Raw genomic sequence first — 22,644 nt, 5'->3', positions numbered from 1 at the left:
TTTATTGAATTCAAAATAACCCAAATAACTTAAATCTAATTAAACAAATCTAAGATAATTAACTCAAAAGTATCTTAATTTTGGGGGCGTTACAGGTAATCTCGAATCGTTGAGAGGCCATGATCTATATCAATTAGGTTTCCCTCCTAGCTTATATGGAATAATATTATAATATTGAGAGAATGATTCATATCGTTCAAATTAAGAAATGAGAGAATAACCTACAAGTATATATAATATAACAGTCGGTTATTAGTTAGGATATAGAGATTTGTATTTAAATATGATTTGAAAAAAAAACTTGACTCTCACTTTTTGGGTTGAGTTTTTCCACTTCAAACTATTTCACCAAAAGAATGAAAAAAATCCCAACTATCAATCCTATGCAATTTAATCATTTAATTTTCATCTCTCTAAACTCTTTCACTCATTAAGTCCTACAACTCGATTCTGAATCAAGAGATTAACAAGTTTGATGTAAGTTGTGTACGTGTGAAGATTACAAACAATTTGAAGCTACCAAGGTAAAACTTCAACTAAACACTAATTTAGTTTAAATAGGGTATGCATTGTTAATTATGTTGGAATTAGAATATAATTAGATATGATTTTGGTTGTGGATGTCTACTTTTTCTATCAAAACCAACCAATTACTTTTAAATAATGATATAATGCTCCACAATCAGTTTTCATTGATATAATTGGGGTTTTTTTAACTATTTCTTTTCGCCTTTATTTTGTCCGTTTGTTAAATGTTTGGGTTGTGGACACAATGACGATGCTTGAAGACAAATCTGACGTTTAAATTGAATAAAATAGATTCAAAACGATAAATTTGACAAAATATTTACAAAATATAACCATTTTTCATATTCTATTAATGATAGATATTGATAAACATTGATATACTTTTATGAGTCATATTGATAGATAGTAATAAAAGTCTATCATTGATAGAATCCAAAATTTTGTTCTCTGTTTTAAATATATTAGTTTATTGTACTATATTTAAAAGTGTTCTTTCAATTTTTTTTATCAACGAATTTTTGTAGAGTTCTAATTTTTATATTTATGAGAGGTTAAAATTTATGATAGGTTGAGTGCTTAATTTTTACCATTGATAGAAAATTGAAGAGTTTAATTTTTACACCGTTAAAAATTTGAAGTTTAAATTCTATTTGGTAATCATTTTGTTTTTTTTTTCTTTAAATTGCATTTAAATATCTTGCCTTAACATCAAAATGTGTTTTTGTTTTGTAGATTTAGTTAAGAATTTAACTCTTATAATTAAGATCGATGTAAAATATTATAAGAAGATTAAAAAAAAAAAAAGACAGTCTTAATTTTTAAAAACTAAAAATGAAAAGATATTTGATAACCAATCAAATCAAATGATTATTAAGTGAAACTTTAATTTTTATAATTAAGAATTTAGGGATGTAGTTGTTACAACTACTATACTTTACGAGTAACAAAAAGTTTAGTTCAACCAACTTTTATATGTACCTAAAATCAAGAATCTTCATAATTTAAATTCTCTCCCATCCGCATTATACTGAGAAAAGAAAGTACCTATAACTTAGGCATGCGTGCAATTTTTGGGACAGAGAGGTGTTGAAAGCGGTCATTATGGAGGAGAAGGGAGGACACCTTTGGCCAGTAAAAGTGTAAAAACTTTTATTGTTTTAACATTTTGAAGGAATAAATATGTTTTTTTTTTTTTTTTTGAAAAGGACACCAAGTAGATATTTCAAATTCTTGATGTGAAATGTTTAGAAAGAGAAGATCAATTAGGTATACTTAACATTTTGGATGTAAAATGTCTAAAAATAGAAACTTATTAAATTTTATATAAATTGATGCATCCAATCTATATTGCTGTAATGAAGTAGGCACCGGACGTTGACCCTACAAACTTGACTCGAATATGGTTGGTAAATTTGTCAAAATATTTATAAAAAATATCAAAATTTCATATTCTATCAATGATAGATACAAATATGCTTCTATTAATCATATTGATAGACAATAATATAAGTCTATCAGTGTCTATTATTAATTGAATCCAAAATTTTGTTATATGTTATAAATAGTTTAGTTTATTTTAGTATATTTAAAAATGTCCTAAAAAAATAAAGAAAATTTTCATGAATATAACAAACCACTAAAAATATTTACGACTCATATAACAAAATACATGAAGTTAGTCATTTTTTAAATATTTTAGATTTTTGTTTCATTTTTTTTATTTGTAGACTTGAAAAAATCTAAAGTATCTTGAAAAAGATAGTTTAAATTGGGATAGCCAAATTTTTGCGAACCAAATTTTTTTAAAAAAAATCATAAGTCTAAACGATCGTGTAACCAAATCTATAACTAAATTAAACTATATAATTAAAAAAATAAATCGTTTAGATTTGTCAATCACGTTATTGATAACGCGGTTGACGAGACACTTTTGATATTTTTCTATTATGATTATGTAGTTTTTTAATTTGTGAAATGGTTTGATACTGTATAAATATTTGATTGCTTTATTGTATTTTTTAAAAGAACAAAAAAAAAACAAAAAAAAAATAATGGTTTCTTTAATTTATAAAAAAGAAAAAGAAAAGGTATTTTAATAGTTATATTTTTTATAGAAAAAAGAAAGGAGTATAAATTAGATGGAAGAGGAAGTGATTGGAAGTGGGGGTTTACATTACATAGTTTGGCATTACTCAACCAAGAAATGGTTTAAAAGTTTGGTTCTTGACACGTGGGGTTGGTTTCGATGGGACACCCACAAAACCACAAACAATTTGGCAGTTTATGAACCCACATTAAATTTCCCTCTACCTAAGGGGGAGTGTGGATAATTCTATGTTTTACTTTTCTTTTAGCTAAATTACAATTTTTGTACTATTTTATTTTGAGAACCTACCTAATTATCAATTTTACATATTTAACCCTGTTCCATAATTATTTTCTCTCCCTTTCCTAATTACTTTACCTTTTATATTTACTTTTTCAAAATTACACTCCTTCACCTCAACTCTATCTCTAAATTTTAATTTCTATTTTTCTGTCAATTATCTTTTTTTTTTTTTTAAAAAAAAATAGATAATGATCAGTTGTTGCTTAGCTTCCTTATCTAATTACATGTTGTATATGATTTATATTCACTAAAAGAAAACTTTCTAATTATCTTGGCTAAATCACAGTTGTTACTAGGGTTGGGTTTCTTACGTGAGTCACATATTTGTTAAATATTGTAAGATAGATTCTCAAATAGTTCTCTGTTGTCGAACATTGAATGATAGTAACGACCATGGTTTGGCTAAGTGATTTGCTTAGCAAACAAAAAACCTAAGTTATGGGTTCAAGCGTAGGAGTCTCCCCACCACCTGGCATATTGAATACTGTTCAAGGTTTTTAGTAGTATCAAATATATAGGTTCAAATGGTTGACCAATGAAATTAAATAAAGTATGCAATATGAAGAGAAGAGAGGGATTTCTATCCAAATGATTCAGCCTGGCCTCACATCTCAACTGTTGTTATGTTTTCTAAGGGAAAATGAAGAGAGTGGGTGGTGTGTGAGATTGGATTTAATCGCTTATTTTTATATAGATAAGAAAATGTTGATCCCTATCCACCAATCAAAAAGACTTTGATATCTTTTTGTTCAGCAACCCTTGTCCTCCCTTTCTAACTTTTCAACATTTAATGGGCGTGTTTCTTAAATAAGTAAATTGATCGATGACTAAAATAATTTCTACAGAATTAGAGCAAGTTGCTGCATTAAGAAACTTGTATGAATGGTTACAACTTCATCCAAAGTTTATTGCTTTAGGATGATCTTGTGAAGGCTTAGAAAACTAGGTGAAGGTATTGGCTTAAACCCAAACCTAATTGATACTGAAGTTTTTCAGATATTTTCACTTTCAAGCGTAGGTGACCACTTTATTGCAGCAATAGCATGCATTTCCGTTTAAATCCAGTTATCTGATTCAATGTATTTATACACAAAAAATGCCACAACATCTTAACAACCTATCTTCACAACCCTAACAAACAAAATAACAAATCATAACAAATTACATTAACATCCCCCTCAAGCTCAAGGTGGTAGAGTAAAGACTAGCTTGATTTTGCTTTGTAACTTACTGTAGCGAGTAGAGGAGAGCGCGCCTTGGTCAAAATGTCTTCTGGTTGTTCTAAGTAGATATGGATTGAAGGCAGAGAGGCCTCGAAGTATGGAAGTATGGCTCGTAATAAGGCGAGACTAGATGTTAAGGGCTATCATTAACAAGAAGACGTTGACTTTGAAGAAGCCAACTTTAGTCTTGTTGTTAATTCATTACAAGAAATTCATTATTCAGTCGTGACAAAGTTTTAGTGGCTCAAGTAATTTTTGCCAGTAAAAGATCGTATATATATAGCAACACAAAAAAAATGTGTCATAAAAATTAGTAACACAACAACAATGTTTTTACTAAACATTAAATAGTTTTAGCAACAAACATGTATATGTTTCTAAAACTTTACCAAATTCCCAAAATTTCCACGTACCTCCAAATTTTAAGACCTATGGAACTTATTAAGTTTTGGTGAAGGTAAGAGAGAATGAGATCTATTGGGAAAAGAAAGTGAAAATATTTGAAAAAATTGAGTATCAAGGTTTGGGTTAGAAAGGAAAAGGTTGGAAAAATGGCTGTGTCAAAGGAAATAGGAGCAAGACATTAGAGGTTATATTGAGTGGCCAAAGTCTTGAGAAAAAATCCAAGAATAAAGTAATGGGTGACCAAGTGATGTAGAAAGCAAGACCAAGGAAAGGTTAAATAACCACTAAGGCATAAGAGGTTAAGTGTTTTGATCATGAGCTAGGTGGTTAGTTGATCTTAGATAACCTCTAAATGACATGCATTAGGTGGTGAAGTGTTGTTGCACCTCTATGGTTAGATGAGAAAGACAAGGTTGGACAAGTCAATATTATAAGATAACCTCCAAAAGAGAAATCATCGACGTTTAAGGATGCTTGGCGAGCAAAGGGTTGTTAGGCAAGATTATTGATTAAGAGGTTAACAACACTTAGAGAGGGCTATGCGAGGAGATTGATGATGGCTAGGCGAGGTGACATAATAAGAGGTTAGTAAGCATAGAAGTAGGCGGCCAAGGCTATGCGAGGAAGCTTGCATCCATAGAAGTTAGTAGGCGAGGAAGCTAGGTGGTCTGAAGCTAGGTGACCAAGAGGCACACGAGGAAGGCCATGGAGGTTAGCAAGGCAACTATGTGGCTGATTAGGGGTAATCGATTTAAAGTAAACTGGGTGTTTTAAGCAAGTTTCATACATTTTGCGGTTAAGGTGGAGGTGGATTAGGAAGAAGGAGGTGGATTAAGGGAATTAAGAGGTGGATAAGCCAAGCTGGAGGCGTCATTTCAATTTCATGCAAAGCTTCAGGCAGGGCTCGTGCCATTTACCTCATACTACTTTCAAAAGACCCGAAATTGAGCCTAGTTTTTGGACAAGGGCTATTGTTTAAATTTGAAGCAAGGAAGGTTGAGTTTGAGTTGAAGGAAGGGAGAAAGTTCATTTTCGAAAGGAATCTAAGCAATCTTGATTCCTAGAAGACTATGAAATGTATATCATGAAGTTTGACTCTGAAATTTTAGGGTAATAAAGTTAAGACATTTTCAAGTAATTTTGTAGAAGAAAGTTTTCCAAAAGATTTATGGACTTTTAGTTATGACTTTTTCTAGATGAAAATTTGTTTCTGGGCAGTGGTCGAGTGCCAAGCATGACAAGGCGAGCTCGACGTGAAATTTTAGCTTATAGATATTATTTGGTTTAAGTTGAGGCATGCGATACGACCCTAGCACAGCCAAGCGGCAACAATGCGCTCAGGCTGTGTGCATGACCATGTGTTCAGAGGTTAGCGTACAAAAGATGAAGCGCACACGACATAACGCGCGGAAGGTGTGCGGCCAGGATGCGCGCGACACCTCATTGCAAGGTTAGCACGCGGCATGTGGTAACCCATTGCGAGGTTAGCACGTGGCGCGTGGCAACCCATTGCAAGGTTAGCACGCATCAAGGCCGTCCTAGGCCATAAGCGTGCGTCAAGTGTCAAGGGCATACTTGTCCAAGGTATTATTTATCTATGGCCGTATGCCCGAATTCCCTAAATCGCTTTATCTTTATGTCTTGAAAGTAGTTTAGGTTAATTCTTTCGTTTTCGTGTCGCTGAGCCACAGTGTGACATTTCGGCTTTTTCATATGCAAGCCTGCCAAGGCCAAAAATCTTAATATGTACTATAGGGGGTACATGAGTAGTCGCACCCCCCTCGAGCCTTGTCGCACTCTTTGCAAACTAAGCTTTTTCTTTGCAACTGACAGCCTTCAATGCTCACTTTTATGATGTTTTCAACAATTTATTTTCTCTCTCACGTTTTATAAAACCATTTTCTCAAGAACGTGAAGGGAGGCTACGTCATACCGCGAGTTTATCCGCGGATTCTGAATTTTAAATGGCTGACTTGTTGATCGAACTAAACAAGTGCCGCACAATCGTGTTGAGAAGTTACGATTGTGACAAGTGGTATCAGAGCCAAATCGGCTAATTGACGATAAGACTGAAACATGTTGTCCGCGAACCCATCAGGCAAGGCCCAAAGGGACCGACTAGTAGAGTTGGAGGAACAGATGCTCTACCTAGTCGAAGTCCCCGACTCCATCCGCTTCTTGGAGTCCCGTCTCGAAGAGATTGCTGAGAAAACTGACATGATCGATGCGGTAGCTGGCCGTGTCGAAGGATTACCGATACAAGAGTTGTTGGCAAGAGTCGACACTCTAGAGGGAATTGTTGGAAGAACTGGTAGCCACGAACGTGGGGACAGTTCGACGGGCTCTGTTGCCCATATTGAGGAGCGTGTCCAGGAGCTGGATAGCTCTCAAAAGACGCTGTTAGAGATGATAAACGGCATGTTAGAGGATTTCCGAGCTACCCTCGATGTCGTCAGCAACGAAATCGCAGATGTGAATGCGAGACTGAGCCTCACAATTCGAGCAATGGCAAACCAAGCTCCCGCTGGGGGAGTCATTTCGGTTAGTAGAGTGAATATCCCGGAACCAAAGCCCTTCTGTGGGGCAAGAGACGCGAAGGCCCTAGAAAACTATATCTTTGACCTGGAGCAATACTTCAGGGCCGCAAACACGGTTACAGAGGAAGCCAAAGTCACGTTGGCAACGATGCATCTGTCTGAGGATGCCAAGTTATGGTGGAGGTCCCGATTTGTTGACATGTAGGAGGGACATTGCACGATAGATACTTGGGACGCTTTGAAGAGAGAACTTCACTCACAATTCTTCCCTGAAAATGTCGAGATCTTGGCTCGACGAAAGTTACGCGAGCTGAAACACACCGGTAGTATTCGGGAGTGTGTGAAACAGTTTTCGGGACTAATGTTGGATATACGCGATATGTCCGAGAAAGACAAAGTTTTCTGTTTTGTCGAAGGATTGAAGCCGTGGGCGAAGACAAAGCTATATGAACAAAGAGTTCAAGACGTCACGTCCGCGTACGCTGCAGCCGAACGACTGTTTGACCTATCTAACGACTCTCAGGATGCGAGACATCATCCAAGTTCTTCACCTGGAGGAAGTAGGAACAACCGCCCAAGTTCTCCTAAAACTACGGGAGGGGACAGACGCTTTAATGGAGATCGTAGGTCCCATCAATCGAATACTGGAAACTCCTGGCGAGGACCAAGTAACCAGAATGTGTCCAATCGTCCTCTTAGTTGCTTCATATGTAAGGGATCACACTTGGCCAGGGAATGTCCGAACAAAACTGCTTTCAATGCATTCCAGGCATCTTTAGCCTCAGATTCAGACAATCAACTAAGTCAAACCAAGAGGGAAGTAGACTAGACGGAAGAAGTTGATAACCTCGAATGAGGGCCTTGAAATTTTTGTCCTCTCTCCAGAAAAAGGTGGGGGAGACGAACACACCAGTGGAAAGGGGCCTAATGTACGTTGACACCTGGATCAACCAGAAGCCAACCAAAAGTACTATGGTTGACTCCGGTGCCACCCACAATTTCATAACAGAAGCAGAAGCTAAACATTTGAATCTCCGCTGGAAGAAGGATGTAGGAAGAATGAAAGCCGTGAATTTTGCTGCCCTACCTATCATCGGACTAGTGAAACGAACGATGATAAGATTGGGAGGATGGAGTGGCCTCGTAGACTTTGTAGTAGTAAAGGTGGATGACTTTGATGTGGTACTGGGAATGGAGTTCCTACTCGAACATCAGGTAATCCCAATGCCTTTGGCCAAATGCTTGGTGATCACTGGATCTACCCCCTCGGTTGTACAGACTGACCTACGTCAGCCAGATGAGTTGAAAATGATCTCGACCATGCAATTAAAGAAGGGTCTCTCTCGAGACGCACCAACGTTTATGGTCATCCCACTCAATTCGTCCGATAATTCAGGGGAGATAGTCCCTAAGGAGATTATGCGCGTGCTAGAGAAGTACCGTGATGTGATGCCCGATAGTTTGCCCAAGTCTTTGACACCTCGGAGAATGATTGATCATGAGATCGAGTTGGTGCCAGGGGCAAAACCGCCAGCGAAGAATGCTTATTGTATGACGCCTTCGGAGTTAGCTGAACTTCAGAAACAGTTAGATGAGTTACTGAATGCAGGGTTCATTAGGCTTGCAAAAGCTCCGTATGAGGCCCCAGTTCTTTTCCAGAAGAAGAAAGATTGGAGTTTATGATTGTGCATTGATTATCGTGTCTGAATAAGCTCACGGTTCGCAACAAGTATCCACTTCCCATAATTACTGACTTGTTCGATCGCTTACATGGGGCGAAGTATTTTTCAAAGTTAGACTTGCGATCGGGATACTACCAAGTGAGAATTGCAGAGGGAGATGAGCCGAAGACAACCTGTGTCACCCGATATGGTGCGTTCGAATTCCTCGTAATGCCATTTGGTCTCACCAATGCCCCTGCAACCTTCTGTACGTTGATGAGTCTTCCACGAATATCTCGATAAATTCGTAGTAGTCTACCTGGATGATATAGTGGTTTATAGTACGGCCATGGAGGAACATAGAGACCACCTGCAAAAGGTTTTTCAGAAATTGCAGGAGAATCAACTGTATGTCAAAAGAGAAAAATGCTCTTTTGCACAAGAGCGGATAAACTTCTTGGGCCATGTGATGGAGTGTGGCCGAATTGGAATGGAAGAAGGGAAGATTGCTGCGATACGCGACTGGACAGTGCCGAAATCAGTCTCGGAGTTACGCTCCTTCCTCGGGCTGGCAAATTACTATCGTCGATTTGTCGAGGGATTCTCCAAACGAGCAAGCCCGCTGACTGAACTACTGAAAAAAGACGTTCACTGGAATTGGGACCCCGAGTGCCAAGCCGTCTTCGACGGCCTAAAACAAGCCATGATGGAGGGGCCACTTCTAGGGATTGCGGATGTGACCAAACCTTTTGAAGTCGAGACAGATGCATCTAATTATGCGTTGGAGGGTGTGCTCCTACAGAATGGGCACCCGATCGCATACGAAAGTCGAAAGTTGAATGCAACCGAAATGAGGTATACTGTGTCCGAAAAAGAAATGCTCGTAGTAGTACATTGTTTGAGGGCGTGGAGACAATACCTACTAGGTTCGTCGTTTGTAGTGAAGACGGACAACAGTGCAACCTACCACTTCTTTACCCAGCCAAAGTTGACTTCGAAACAAGCAAGATGGCAGGAATATGAGAGATGATGTCATGCAGTACACTAAGATGTGTCTCATCTGCCAACAAGATAAAGTAGAGAAAGTGAAGGTTGCTGGACTTCTTGACCCTCTATCAGTTCCAACAAGACCTTGAGAGAGTGTCTCTATGGACTTCATCACCCATCTTTCTAAGGTAGGCGACTTTGAAGCCATCTTAGTCATCATTGATCGTTTTTCAAAGTATGCCACCTTCATCCCCACCACCAAGCAGTGTTCAGCAGAAATGACAGCTCAATTGTTCTTTAAGCATGTTGTTAAGTTGTGGGGAGTCCCAACAAGTATAGTGAGTGACAGGGATGGTAGATTCATTGGCTCCTTCTGGACGAAGTTATTTTCCTTATTGAGGACAAGTCTGAACATATCCTCAAGCTACCATCTCCAAACTGACGGCCAGACTGAGCGATTCAACTACATGCTCGAGGAATACTTGCGCCATTTTGTAAACGCAAGGCAAAAGAACTGGGTCCAGCTGTTGGACATAGCCCAATTCTGTTTCAACGGGCAGGCAAGTTCATCTATAGGGAGAAGCCCGTTTGAGATTGTTTCTGGGAGGCAACCAGTACTGCCACACCTTGTTGATCATCCCTTTGCAGGGAAGAACCCTCAAGTCCTCAATTTCACGAAGGAGTGGAAACAAACGAACGACATCGACCGAGTGTACTTAGAAAAAGCGTTGAAGCGGATGAAGAAGTGGGCAGATAAGAAGCGACGACCTCTTGAGTTTCGGGCGGAAGACTAGGTACTCATCAAATTACGACCAGAGCAAGTCAGGTTTCGAGGACGCAAAGACCAGCGTCTCGTCAGGAAGTACGAAGGACCAGTTGAAGTGCTGAAAAAGGTAGGGAATACTTCTTACAGAGTAGCGTTGCCCACATGGATGAAAATCTACCCAGTAATTCATGTTAGAAACCTGAAACCATACCATCAAGACACTGAAGACCTGTAGCGAAATATCGTAACTCGCCCAAGTATCGACCTTAGTCAGAAGGAAGACAAAGATGTTGAAGAACTTCTGGTCGAGCGAGTAAGAAGGGATAGAAGACCCGCACGAAGGATCCACGAGTATCTGGTAAAGTGGAAGAACCTTCATGTAGAGGAGACTAGCTGGGAACGTGTCGAAGATCTTGAAGCGTGGAAGCAGAAGATAGAAGATTTCAAGCTTTGCCAGTTGACGGGGACGTCAACCATTTAGGTGGGGGAGAATGTCAAGGGCATACTTGTCCAAGGTATTATTTATCTATGGTCGTATGCCCGAATTCCCCTAAATAGCTTTATCTTTATGTTTTGAAAGTAGTTTAGGCTAATTCTTTCGTTTTCGTGTCGCCGAGCCACAGTGTGACATTTCGGCTTTTTCATATGCAAGCCTGCCAAGGCCAAAAATCTCAATATGTACTATAGGGGGTACATGAGTAGTCGCACCCCCGCCGAGCCTTGTCGTACTCTTTGAAACTAAGCTTTTTCTTTGCAACTAACAGTCTTCAATGCTCACTTTTATGATGTTTTCAACAATTTATTTTCTCTCTCACGTTTTATAAAACCATTTTCTCAAGAACGTGAAGGGAGGCTACGTCATACTGCGAGTTTTTCCGCGGATTCCGAATTTTGAACGGCTGACTTGTTGATCGAGCTAAACAAGTGCCGCACAATCGTGTTGAGAAGTTACGATTGTGACACTAAGTATTGCCACCATGCCACTTGGTGCCAACATGCTATTGTGGGTTGTTTTTTAGGCTATTTTGTTATTTTGACAATTTTAGGAAATTCTTGATTATTTTCATAATCAAAGGATTAACAAGGACTCAAAAAATGATTTTTTTTTCAGTTCAGGGTGAAATTGAAAGAAATTCAAAAGCAAAGATCAAACCTAGTGTTGTGAGTGATTAAATGATTTCTATGATGGTTTCTAAAGCATGATTTATAATCTATTGAACAAAGTATATTTCATTGATGTTAAGTATACTGACTTCTATTGAGATTGCAAAAGCTTAAATGTTTTATGAAATGATTTTCAAAAGACTATGTTATGAATGCTATTGCCTACATGTTCAAAAGTATGTTTAAAGATTTTGAGCAATGTTTTATCCTAGTATGGATCTTCCATTCTGATGGTAGGGTTGACGAGTCTATTTTAACTATGGGTATTCAAGAAAGGTATAAAATATTATGCCTAAAAGGAGGGGGATAACGGTGAAAGTTAAATCCAATCAAATGTTTCGTGTCTTAGAACAAAGAGGTTTAATATTGTCTGTAGCTACGGATCATTTCTTCCAAAAGCTCTATGCAATGTTATATGTTTCTAAGTACTATATTATGAAATTAATTCTATTGTTGATTTTTTTATGGCAAGGATTTATGCTAAACTGTTCATGAAAACATGTTTTATAGAATTGTCACTCAGTCTTTTGACTTAGTCTTTCAAAATGTTTTTTCTCTTTCCATGTATTTATTGTGCATCTCTGAGTGCTGGACTTACTGTTGCCAGGCCAAACAAATTTTATAAAGGATTTCTTATGCTAAAATGAATCATTTAGAGGGATTTGTGAAAACATTATGCCTTAATTTCTACTAAGTTAATGTTTTTATAAAAGTCGTTTCTAATCTGGGCTACACCGTAGTTTGGATAAATATTTTTGCATCCGCTTATAAACGATTTACGAGTTTGAGGTTAAGGGTCAATTGGTGTTATTTAGAGCACACCATCTCTCAGATCTAGAGTAGGTAATCTGCGAGGGGTCACTACAAGAAAATATGTATTTTCCGCAACACGAACGTTGGGATAAGTGATGTTGAGGAAAAAAGCTCTCTCGACACCTTAGAAGCCCCATCGAAAAAGGTTTGCAATTTCGACGAGACATAAGACGACGTCGATATAAGGTAACTTAATAAAAAAAATTACAAACTTCTCCTGACGCCATACATAACGATGTTGAGAGAAGTTTATAATTTTTTTAATATATTTAACTTCTCCCGACGACGTTATGCATGACGTCAAGAGAAGTTTATAGTTTTTTTAATATATTGAACTTCTCCTGATGCCGTTATGCATGACGAAAAGAGAAGTTTATAATTTTTTTAATATATTTAACTTCTCATGACGCTGTTAGCATGGCATCTCGAGAAGTTTATAATTTTTTAATATATTTAACTTCTCCCAATGCCGTTAGTCAGACGTGGAACGTTTTCCTTCAAATACTATTTTCAGATCTATAAAACATATATGTGTTAGCTGAAAATAAGGGAAAGGAAGACCGAAAATGAGGGAGATGAATGAAGGGTTTGAAGGTCGAAATAGGAAGAAGAAGGTCCACCATCGCTCGCCGTCCACTGTCCATTGCTTGTCGACGCTTGTAAGCCACTGTTCGCCCCTTACCGATAAGTGTTTGTTTTTTTAAAAAAATTTTTTCTTTGTTTTGGTTTGAGTTTGAGAAAAAAAATTAAATATGTATGTTTTTGTGATTGTCAAGGCCTTTTCTTGTGTGATTTTCCCCTTGTTGTTGCTGTCCGCCACTGCCCTTTCATCGTCGCCGTTGTTTGCCCCTCGCTGGTAAGTCTTTGTGTTTAATTTTTTTTTATTTTGGTTTGAGGTTGAGAAAAAATATTAAATATGTGTGTTAGTCTGAGTTTCTTCTGGATTGCTGTTCTTTTTCATTTTGGGTTTCTATTGGATTGCAATATTGTTTCTTTAAAATAGAGGATCTCCCGACACACAAAATATAGCATCCGAGGTTCTTTGACATCTATCGATGCTTAAATAAGACATTAGGAGATGTCAAGGATCTCCCGATAATACATTTTATGCGTGGAGAGATTCTCTCCCAACACAAATTTATGCTTCTGAAAATTCTTTTTCGATATATATGTTCTGACGTTTTTGTGCGTTGGGAGATCGTCATTTTCTTACCGTGGTTGTGACCATTTCTCCCTTTATTTTTAATTTCCCTCCGACCCCTTTCATTGAATAATTAATAAAACAAAAAATCACTGGCTTTCCACTTTCTCTCCACCAGCACACAAACCGACCCTCCACCTCCAAGTTTTGGCCGACAATCATAAAATTCCTATTTTCCGATGGCAGAAGGTGACCCACGGCGAACGGACGATAGTGGGTGACCCACGGTGAACGAACGACGGAAGTTTCTTTAGTGACCCACACGAACGCCGACGACGAATGACCCACACGACCTACACTCACTTGAACTGTCCACGCGAATCTGTTGATGACCCATGGCAAACGACAGTCGGTGATCCACAGTGAACGATGGTCGGTGTTCCACGATGAACGAACGACGAACCACGCTCACCTAAACTGCTACGCAAATGGGTCCATCCAATGGTGACCCACACAGTCTTTCTTCCCACGGTGACCCATTCCGTCTGACGGCTCCAGGAAGGTTTGCTTCTCTTTTCTTTTTATTTGTAATTTTTGTCTCATTTCTTGTTGTTTTGATTAATTTTAAGTTTATGCAAACAAATAGAAAGAAAGAGACTGATATGAAGGATTTGGGTTGGTTTTCTTATGTTTAATTTTTGTCAAATTGTCGACTTTTTTGCTCTTGAACTCAAAAAATTCATGTTAAACTGGGCTGGTGAGTGTCTAAGTAATATAATATGTTAAACTCACATAGCTAGACTATATCATCAAGTAGGGATGGTCTGCTCTTTCTTAAGAAGCTTCTTAATTTATTAACTTCTTGGTTCTTGATAATTATTATTCTATCGGTCACGGATTTGATGTTAACATGGAGAAGGTGGAAGATGTTTGGTTACATCAAAAGCTTCTTTCTCTAGCAAAGGATCCAAAGAACTGTCCTGTTTATCACATTCGCTTTTTGGAGGTATTTTTTCAATTTCATTTGTATAATTTTTAGAGGAAACTAATGGGCAATGTTGCTTGGTTCCAAACATTCTTATAGTTTCTTGCTTAGAGTGGGATTACATCAAACATTCTTTAGTCTCATTTATTATCTTTTTGTTTCTGTTAAAAAAAAAAGAAGAAGAAGAAATCTTTGCATCATGTTAAGCCTTTTGGCTTGGGAGGAGCGAGAGAATTTTTGAAAATCGACATGAGGATGTTGAAGATAGTTGTGATTTTAATAGTTTGTTAAAATGTTGATGGGGTCTTTGCCGTTTGCTTCTTCATATGTCTCGTTGTAGTTAGATACACAATTGTTGTGCAACATTTTGTAATAATTGCTTATAACTCTGTAACTCTATGATGTCCTCTTATCAAAAGATTATTCAATTGTATTAAATAGAGTTCTATGTTTGTGTAAACTTTGTTTTAGCGGCAGAAGTTTTATTGCTCCATGCTTTCCTTGTTGATTTTTTAGCACATAAGTACTAAGTCAGATGGCAATGATGATCATATTTTTCTTGATAGTATTCTTTTAAGTGGTTCATCTAATGAAGCACCGGATAGAAGGCTTCCATTGTCACACAAAAGGTAATTGTTGGACCTACTGCATTTTCATTATTAGCCTATCTGTGTCTCCCTCCATGCTACCTTCTCCAACCCCTTAGGTTTCTTTCCTCGCATCGTTGATTTGTGGTAATTGATTTCTTAATCATTGGTTTGTATAGAACTTGAGAAAATATAATTGACTTTGAGGCTTGTTCCAAGCTTGAGGACTTAAATTTGGAAGTTAGAAAAAACTCAAAGGACATGTTCTGATATAGGAAGTGATATTTTCAACGATTTACAAACCAAAGCTTCTTAGCCAGGTAGGTTGGAATGGGTATTTTGTCTTTTATATTTGATAATATCTACATGAATGTCTTGGCAAGACAAAACTTGCCAAAACGTTCGTAGTCTGCATGCTCATTGAAGTCTTGTTCTTATGCTCCCATCTAATGGAACTTATGTGTATACAAAGGTCGGCATTCGACTGTATGTTTAGCATTCTCACTAGTTTATTGTAATCAACAATTCTTAGGAGATGGCTTTAAAGGAACAACAGAACGTTTAACGAGGATAAAAACTTTTTGATGTTTGAGTTGAAATCATATTGAGTAGTGTCATTATGTTTTTAAAGTGTCTAAGTTCCATTTTTGCTTACATATTTTACTTATTTATTTTGTTATGCTTACATATTTCAAATTTGTCGCACAAATTGTCTTCTATACAAGATTTTGATGCTGACTTCAAATGAATATGAAAAGAGCTTTGGTTGGTATCTTATAATTTTGTTAGGAGAGATCATTTCATGCTTCCAAGACTTATAGGAACTTTAGTTATGCACACTAGTTTTGTTGTTTGTGATGCAAAGAGGTGATACCTAGTATTTGGAACTAACTTTGTACATCCATTTACTTGATGTAACTTCATACTTATAACTTAGTTGATATTACTCAAAATCTTTATGAAACTATCGAAGTTTCTTGACATATACTTCTTGTGATGAAGTTGGTGTTATTACATATTGCTTAGTGATAGTTCCTAAGAATGTTATATTTGACATTTTATAACACCCTTATATAGTAAATTGAATATTATTTTTTTATTTAATAAAATACTTTTACTAGCGCTTTTTGTAATGTTGGAAGATCATTGGTTTTTAAACTAAAAAAAACTGTAGGAACTTTTAGTGGTACTAAATATTTATTTTAATATGTTGCAAAAAGACGTATGTAATGGTCACAAATTAACCTTTATCAACAATATTATACCAAAACATCAACTTTAGTGTTGAATGTACTATGTCATTGTAAAAATTAAATAGTAACAACAAATATGTTACTAAACGTGCGGATACTACGACAGTCCTAATGACGCATGTCATGATGTTGCTAATACTTTTAGTGGCGTTTTTTTCGTTTTAGTAACATTTTTTGTGTGCCATTAACAACTCAATTTCTTGTAGTGTAAATTAAAAAGCCTATTGCGAAGATTATCCTATCTCTTGCTACTCAATATAATTGGAAGCTTCGTCAATAATGCTTTCCTTCATGGAGAATAACAAGAGAAGGTATACATGCAACAGCGGCAATGATTTATTGGTCCATCTTGTTCTTCCCATGTGTGTAAACTATATGGACCCAAGCAAGCACCATAAGCATGGTCGAATGTTTCACTTCCCATCTTCTCACCCTTGGTTTCGAAGCTTCTCAAGCGAACTTCCTCCTTATTTGTCCGAATTGAGAATGATTGTGTTACATATCTACTTCTTTACGTAGACGACATCATAGTAAATAGTAATAAACTTTCATTCTTCACCTCGTTAATTCTTCGGCTAAAACAACAATTTATTTTATTTTTCAAAAACATACCTTAAGCTGTAGTAGCAGCTAGCTAGCTAAGAGGTTGATAAGTTGCATTTTTTCTATTAAAAAAAGAAAGGAAAAAGAGGAGTGTCAAAGTAAAAACAAATAGTAAGTTTGTTTTTTTTTTTTTAAAATAAAAAAGAAAGAAAGAAAGAAAGAAAGAAAAGAGAAGAAAAGGATGAGTATAAACTTTTTAGTATGTTTTTTTCAGTAAAAATAGGAAGGAAGAAACATAAATTAAAAGAAAAAGAAAAAATAAAATATAGAAACCAATAGGCTGAGAGTTGAACTGCGTTCACATCACATGGGGTATGAATTATAAGAAAAACAGACAATGGATCGTGTGTTCAACACTCCATTAAACAATGAGATGAGCAAAATTACAATATTTATTATCATTTCTCCAACGAAAAACGTAAATCAATGGAGTTGCCATTTTAAAGGTACTGTTGGGTTGCCATCATAATTATTGAACTCTAAAACAAACTAATTTTGATGGATGGCGTTAACAATTGCAGTGATTTGAGAAGGAACAATTATTTGACATTTATTCCTCATCCTAACATTGGTGAATAAGTTGTTGTTCTACAACCGGCTTTTCCGTGAAGGGCCCATTGACTTAGCCATTTCTCTTAGTAAAAACTTCTGGATCTTTCCAGTCGACGTCTTCGGCAACTGCTCCATGAAAACCACCGTCTTTGGCACCATAAACCCTGCTAACTTTCCTCTACAATACTCAATAATTTCCTCCTCTGTAGGCACCCGACTCAGTCCTTCTCTCAGGCTCACAAATGCACATGGAGTCTCTCCCCAGAACTCATCTGGCCGCGCCACCACGGCTGCCTCATTCACTGCTGGATTCGTGTACAGAACTGATTCCACTTCCACACTACTCAAATTCTCTCCACCACTTATAATCACATCCTTCGATCTATCCTTTATCTCCAAATACCCATCTGGATGCATCACCCCAACATCTCCCGTGAAGAACCACCCCTCCTCTGTCATCGCTTTTTTAGTTGCTTCAGGGTCTTTAAAATACCCAAGCATCATTGATCCCCCTCTTAGAACGATCTCTCCAATTGAAACTCCGTCCCTTTTTACACTTTTTCCAGTCTCTGAATCCAACACATCAGCCTCTGCCATTGCTAGAGTTCGCACCCCTTGTCGTGCCTTCAATCGTGCACGCTCCGTCGCAGGCAATTGATTCCACTTTAACTTCCACGAACAAAAAATTACCAACCCCCCAGTCTCTGTCAACCCGTACCCATGGCTAACGTCAAACCCCAATGATTCAGTTCGGAATAGAACTGCTGCAGGCGGTGGCGCTCCGGCGGTGAGAATCTTAACTGGTCGTTCAAGCGGTCGATTGTTAGGGGAGTTTGTTAGCATGTTGAGCACCACTGGAGCTCCACACAAGTGTGTCACATGATGGCGATTAATCAACGAAAAGATCAAGGCTGCGTCGAATTTTCTAATGCAAATATTTGTGCCTCCGACAGCCGCAATTGCAAAAGGAAAACTCCATCCATTAGCATGAAACATCGGTAAGGTCCATAAATAAACCGAATGCTTAGGAACTCCCCATTCGATAAGTGAATCAAGCGTCACCGTAAAAATTCCTCTATGGCTATGAACCACTCCCTTTGGTGATGACGTAGTTCCAGAAGTGTAGTTCATAACGATCGGATCCCACTCACTCACCGGCCGTATCCATCGAAACTCAGGATCCCCTTTCTGAATCATGTCTTCATAGAAATCCACAAAATCACCTCCAATCGCAACAGACGATGCCGAATCCTCAACCGCAGCATCATCAGCTATGAGGACAAGCAAGGGTCGTTTCGACTCGGGCGGAAACAAGGTCAGGGCATCAGAAATTAAGGCAGAAGAGGCCTGATCAACGAAGAGAAGCTTCGATTCACTGTGGCGCAGTTGAACAGAGATAGTTCGAGCATCAAGGCGAAGATTGATACAGCTAAGGATGGCACCAGCCATGGGAACAGAAAACTGGAGCTCGTACATGGGGGGAGTGTTGGGAGAGATAACAGAAACAACATGACCTTTGTGAATACCAAGGGAAGAAAGAGAGGAAGCGAGTCGAAGACATCGGAGGTAAGTTTGGGACCAAGTAAAGGAGGTAGAGTTGTAGATGATGGAGGGAGAATCAGCATAGACGAGAGAAGCTCTTTCAAGAAAAGAAATTGGAGTTAGGGGAGAGGAATTAGCGGGAGTTGGCTTCAAATGATCCATTGAAATTGATAGGGAGAGAGTTAATGGTGTATGATTGGTGCTCTGTTTTTGTCTCTGTACAAGAAATGGGAAGTTAGTTGTAAGTTTGGGAGTGGGAAAGGGGAGGGATGGGAGACGATTGGATCAAATATGATATTTCAACAAACATATTTTAAAGATAACGATGAAGGTTATCGTGATGACGATAAGAACAGAATAAAATTTTTGGGAAAACAAATAATTGTTTTAAAATTCTAACTTCTAGTTCTAGTCATGAGGGAACAGAATAAATAAATAGGAATACTGGGACACTGTTCTGTCCTTACTCATCAAATGCATTAATTTATCACCTAAATTTGCTAAACAATTAACTAATTAATCTGAAAAAAGAATCTGTCAAAATATTTTGTTAGAAGTCAATTTCACACCTAAGCAAATAAGTCAAAAATACCACAATTTTGTTTGGAGAAGCTACCCACCAGGAAAAACGTGTCTATACTCCGAGCACTTTTCCACAAACCGCTAAAATTCCACGGTTGTTAAAATGAAAAAGGAAAAAGGAAATTGTACACCCAGTTCTCCAAATTCTAAAATAAATCATAAATATATAACCAAATATCATAATCATACACATTTATACACATTCCATCTATTATTTATTAATTAATAAATAAATAAATAAATAAATAAATAAAAGAAAGGAAAAGATTTATGGGTGATCGAAATTTGAAAGAAACAAAAAGCAATGGGTCACATAAATTAAATATAAGAAAAAGAAGAAGGGTGGTTTGTTGGGATTCATTAATTTCTGGCGAGAAGTTTAAATATTTGGATCTAAATTTTTAATTTACGTATTTGACGAGAAGTTTGTGTTCTTTTTCAACTATAATTTAAGTTAAGATTTTGAAGTCCAAATTTGAAGGTTTTTTTTTTAAGAATTCAAATTAATTTGAGGATTTTTCTTTAGAAACTTACTTAGTAATAAAATAAACGCCACAAAACTCTGGTTTTTTTTAATATTGCAGGTTTGCCATTTCATCTTTCTTTCCCATTCGTCTCTTCCTTATCTTTTTTCCATCTTTCTTATTTTTCAATTCTTTATTTATGTCCATTTTGTTTTTTTTTTTTTTTCACTTCGATTTCTTTTCATCCTATTCCTACTTTTCCTCTTCTTTTTGCGTTTATATTTGGATAACCAAATCTAATCATCCTCTTTTTTAGCAAAATCTAATTTAGATGGAAGCAGCCAAATGTAAAGTAAAAAAGTAAACGATGTAGAGAAATCTAAACGATGTTCTATCAAAAGAATAAAAAAAAATCATTTAAGGATTGTGTAACAAAATTAAAATGATGGTATTGAAAAGATAAATTGTAGCAATATCTAAATGATAGTTGTTCACACGAGATTTCAGGAGAAATTTAATTCGTGGAATCGAACTTTGTATTGATTTAAGTATTGTGGATACAATCTCTAATATTTACTCCTTTGATTCTTTCTCTCGAATACAAAAAGTAAAATTTAAAACTTCGTGGTCTTTGATCTTCAAGAAGTTGTAACTACAAGTCAATTCAAGCTTCAATCTTCTGGAATTCAAGGAAAGTTTGATCTTCCAAGTCTTCGATCTTTCAGAAGGTTGATTTTTGAGGTTGATGATAACTTGCACGTCTTGAGAGTCTTCAGAAGTTTTTGTCTTCAATTCTTCAGAGCTTCGATTCTTCTCTTCAATCAAAGGTCCCCCAAGATGAATGAGAAGGTCTCTATTTATAGAGAATCTCGATGGGCTTTAGGTGGGCTTGGGCCCATTTGCTTGTTGGGCGGGCTTAGGCCTGGGCCCATTTGCTTGTTGGGCGGGCTTAGGCCTGGGCCCATCTGCTTGTTGGGTTTGGGCTTGGACCCATCTGCTTGTTGGGCTTGAGCTTGGACCTGTTTTCTTGACAGGCTTAGGCTCGGACCCATTTGCTCGATCGGTTTGGGCTTGGATCCATTTGCTTGGTGGGCTCGAACTCGACCCACTTATTTGCGCAAGCTCGGGTCCATTATTTCTTTGGCCCAATTTTTTTTAGGGCCTTGAACTAGGTTGGGTATGAGAAAACTTGACTACCTAAATCCAATCAAATTATAATTATCTCAATTTTGCTGTGATGACGTGGCGTGATTTAATTGGTCAAAATTTCCTGTTCAACAAATGCCCCCTTTCGAGATTTGTACACATGTATGGGTGGATGAATCTCGAAAATGATAAGCTGAAACAAAAAATACAAGTGATCTTGTTCTTGACTTTTGCTCCAGTTAATATGTCGAATTAATCAAACTATGCGTTTGGACATAAGTTTGATTAAAAATGAAGTTTTGATACAGCCCAATATCAAATTTGTAGTGAATTTTGATTTTAATTCACCATTTATTTATTTATTTTGGAATATAGCCAAAACTTGAATGAAATTGAACTTTTTCTTTTTTACCAATGAATTTAATGGAAGAATTGAGACATAACATTTATAAAATTGGAATATTGCCAATTCATCAAAATATGAATTAAGTCAAAGTTTTTTTTTTTTTTTTTTTTTTTTTTTGCATATTCTCTTAATTTGAATTTTTAGCGAATTGGGATAAAATTTGAAAAGTTTGCCATTTTTTTTTTTACTTCATTTCAAATCCATTTATGATTTGGGATAAAATTTAAACATTTTTTTTTAATGGATGAGAAAAGAAAATCGGGGGATTTTTTTTTTCCAAGATTTGAGGTTTTTTTTTTTTTTTTTTTAAGGTTTAATTATGAAGAGGATATGGGAGGGATAAGACTTGAAATTTTTTTAACGCTTTTAAAAAAAACAGAATGTCATTTTTTTTTCTTAATTAATCTTTAAAAAAAACAATAGAGGAGGTTTTTTTTTTTTTTTATTTAATAAAGGAAAAGAATAGAGGAGGTTAGGAATTCTCTCCTATAATCTCACCTAATCTAACTATTTGTTAAGAAGATTTTTATTTAGTTTGTTGAGAAAATATTTGATTTGCTACCTTCCATCTTTATAAATAGGGAAGAAGCTTGCAAACAAAATTCACACCAATTCATCTTCTCTAACTTTTTTTCATTGCATATGTGTTTGATCCTCCAATTCTTTTTCTTTATTTGGGAGAGAAAAACAAATCCGATGTGCTTCTTTTTTTTTTTCATGATTTGGAAGAAGAGGTGATAGATGAAAAAAAAAACAGATTTTTTTTTTCATTCAATTGGTAAGGAAGAGCACAGATGAAGAAGAAAAAGGAGACAGAGAAGAGAGAAAAAAAAAAACCCTTTTTTTTTTTTTTAAATTTTGGAGAGATTTCTTTTCTTTTCCTTTTTTTTTTTTTTTATTTTCTTATTTC

At 36.5% G+C, this 22,644-nt stretch overlaps 1 protein-coding gene and 1 long non-coding RNA gene across 5 annotated transcripts; one reads left to right on the top strand and one right to left on the bottom strand.

The window, feature by feature from the left end:
• The first annotated feature begins 13,578 nt into the window (after positions 1 to 13,578).
• On the top strand, positions 13,579 to 17,006 carry LOC103501382 (uncharacterized). 4 transcript variants are annotated; one of them, XR_007823704.1, is made up of 4 exons: positions 13,668 to 14,176; positions 14,534 to 14,620; positions 15,166 to 15,228; positions 15,912 to 16,167. It is a non-coding gene; the product is annotated as an uncharacterized LOC103501382 (long non-coding RNA). The 4 variants fall into 4 exon arrangements; XR_007823703.1 differs by lacking the exon at positions 15,912 to 16,167 and adding an exon at positions 16,646 to 17,006 and having other exon boundaries at positions 13,669 to 14,176; XR_001764335.2 differs by having other exon boundaries at positions 13,672 to 14,176; positions 15,166 to 16,167.
• A 410-nt stretch (positions 17,007 to 17,416) lies between these two features.
• Positions 17,417 to 19,606, bottom strand: LOC103501383 (2-methylpropanoate--CoA ligase CCL4-like). Its single transcript, XM_008464953.3, has one exon. It carries the CDS (start codon positions 19,296 to 19,298, stop codon positions 17,631 to 17,633), a length of 1,668 nt encoding a protein of 555 aa, XP_008463175.1. The 5' UTR covers positions 19,299 to 19,606; the 3' UTR covers positions 17,417 to 17,630.
• Positions 19,607 to 22,644: the final 3,038 nt, after the last annotated feature.

Source organism: Cucumis melo, chromosome 9, assembly GCF_025177605.1.
Source record: "Cucumis melo cultivar AY chromosome 9, USDA_Cmelo_AY_1.0, whole genome shotgun sequence".
NCBI classification, from domain to species: Eukaryota; Viridiplantae; Streptophyta; class Magnoliopsida; order Cucurbitales; family Cucurbitaceae; genus Cucumis; species Cucumis melo.
This window is presented reverse-complemented; position numbering and strand designations above follow the sequence as displayed.

Excerpts from the sequence above, each read along its gene's own strand:
- LOC103501383 (XM_008464953.3), bottom strand. The coding sequence starts at position 19,298 with ATGGATCATTTGAAGCCAACTCCCGCTAATTCCTCTCCCCTAACTCCA.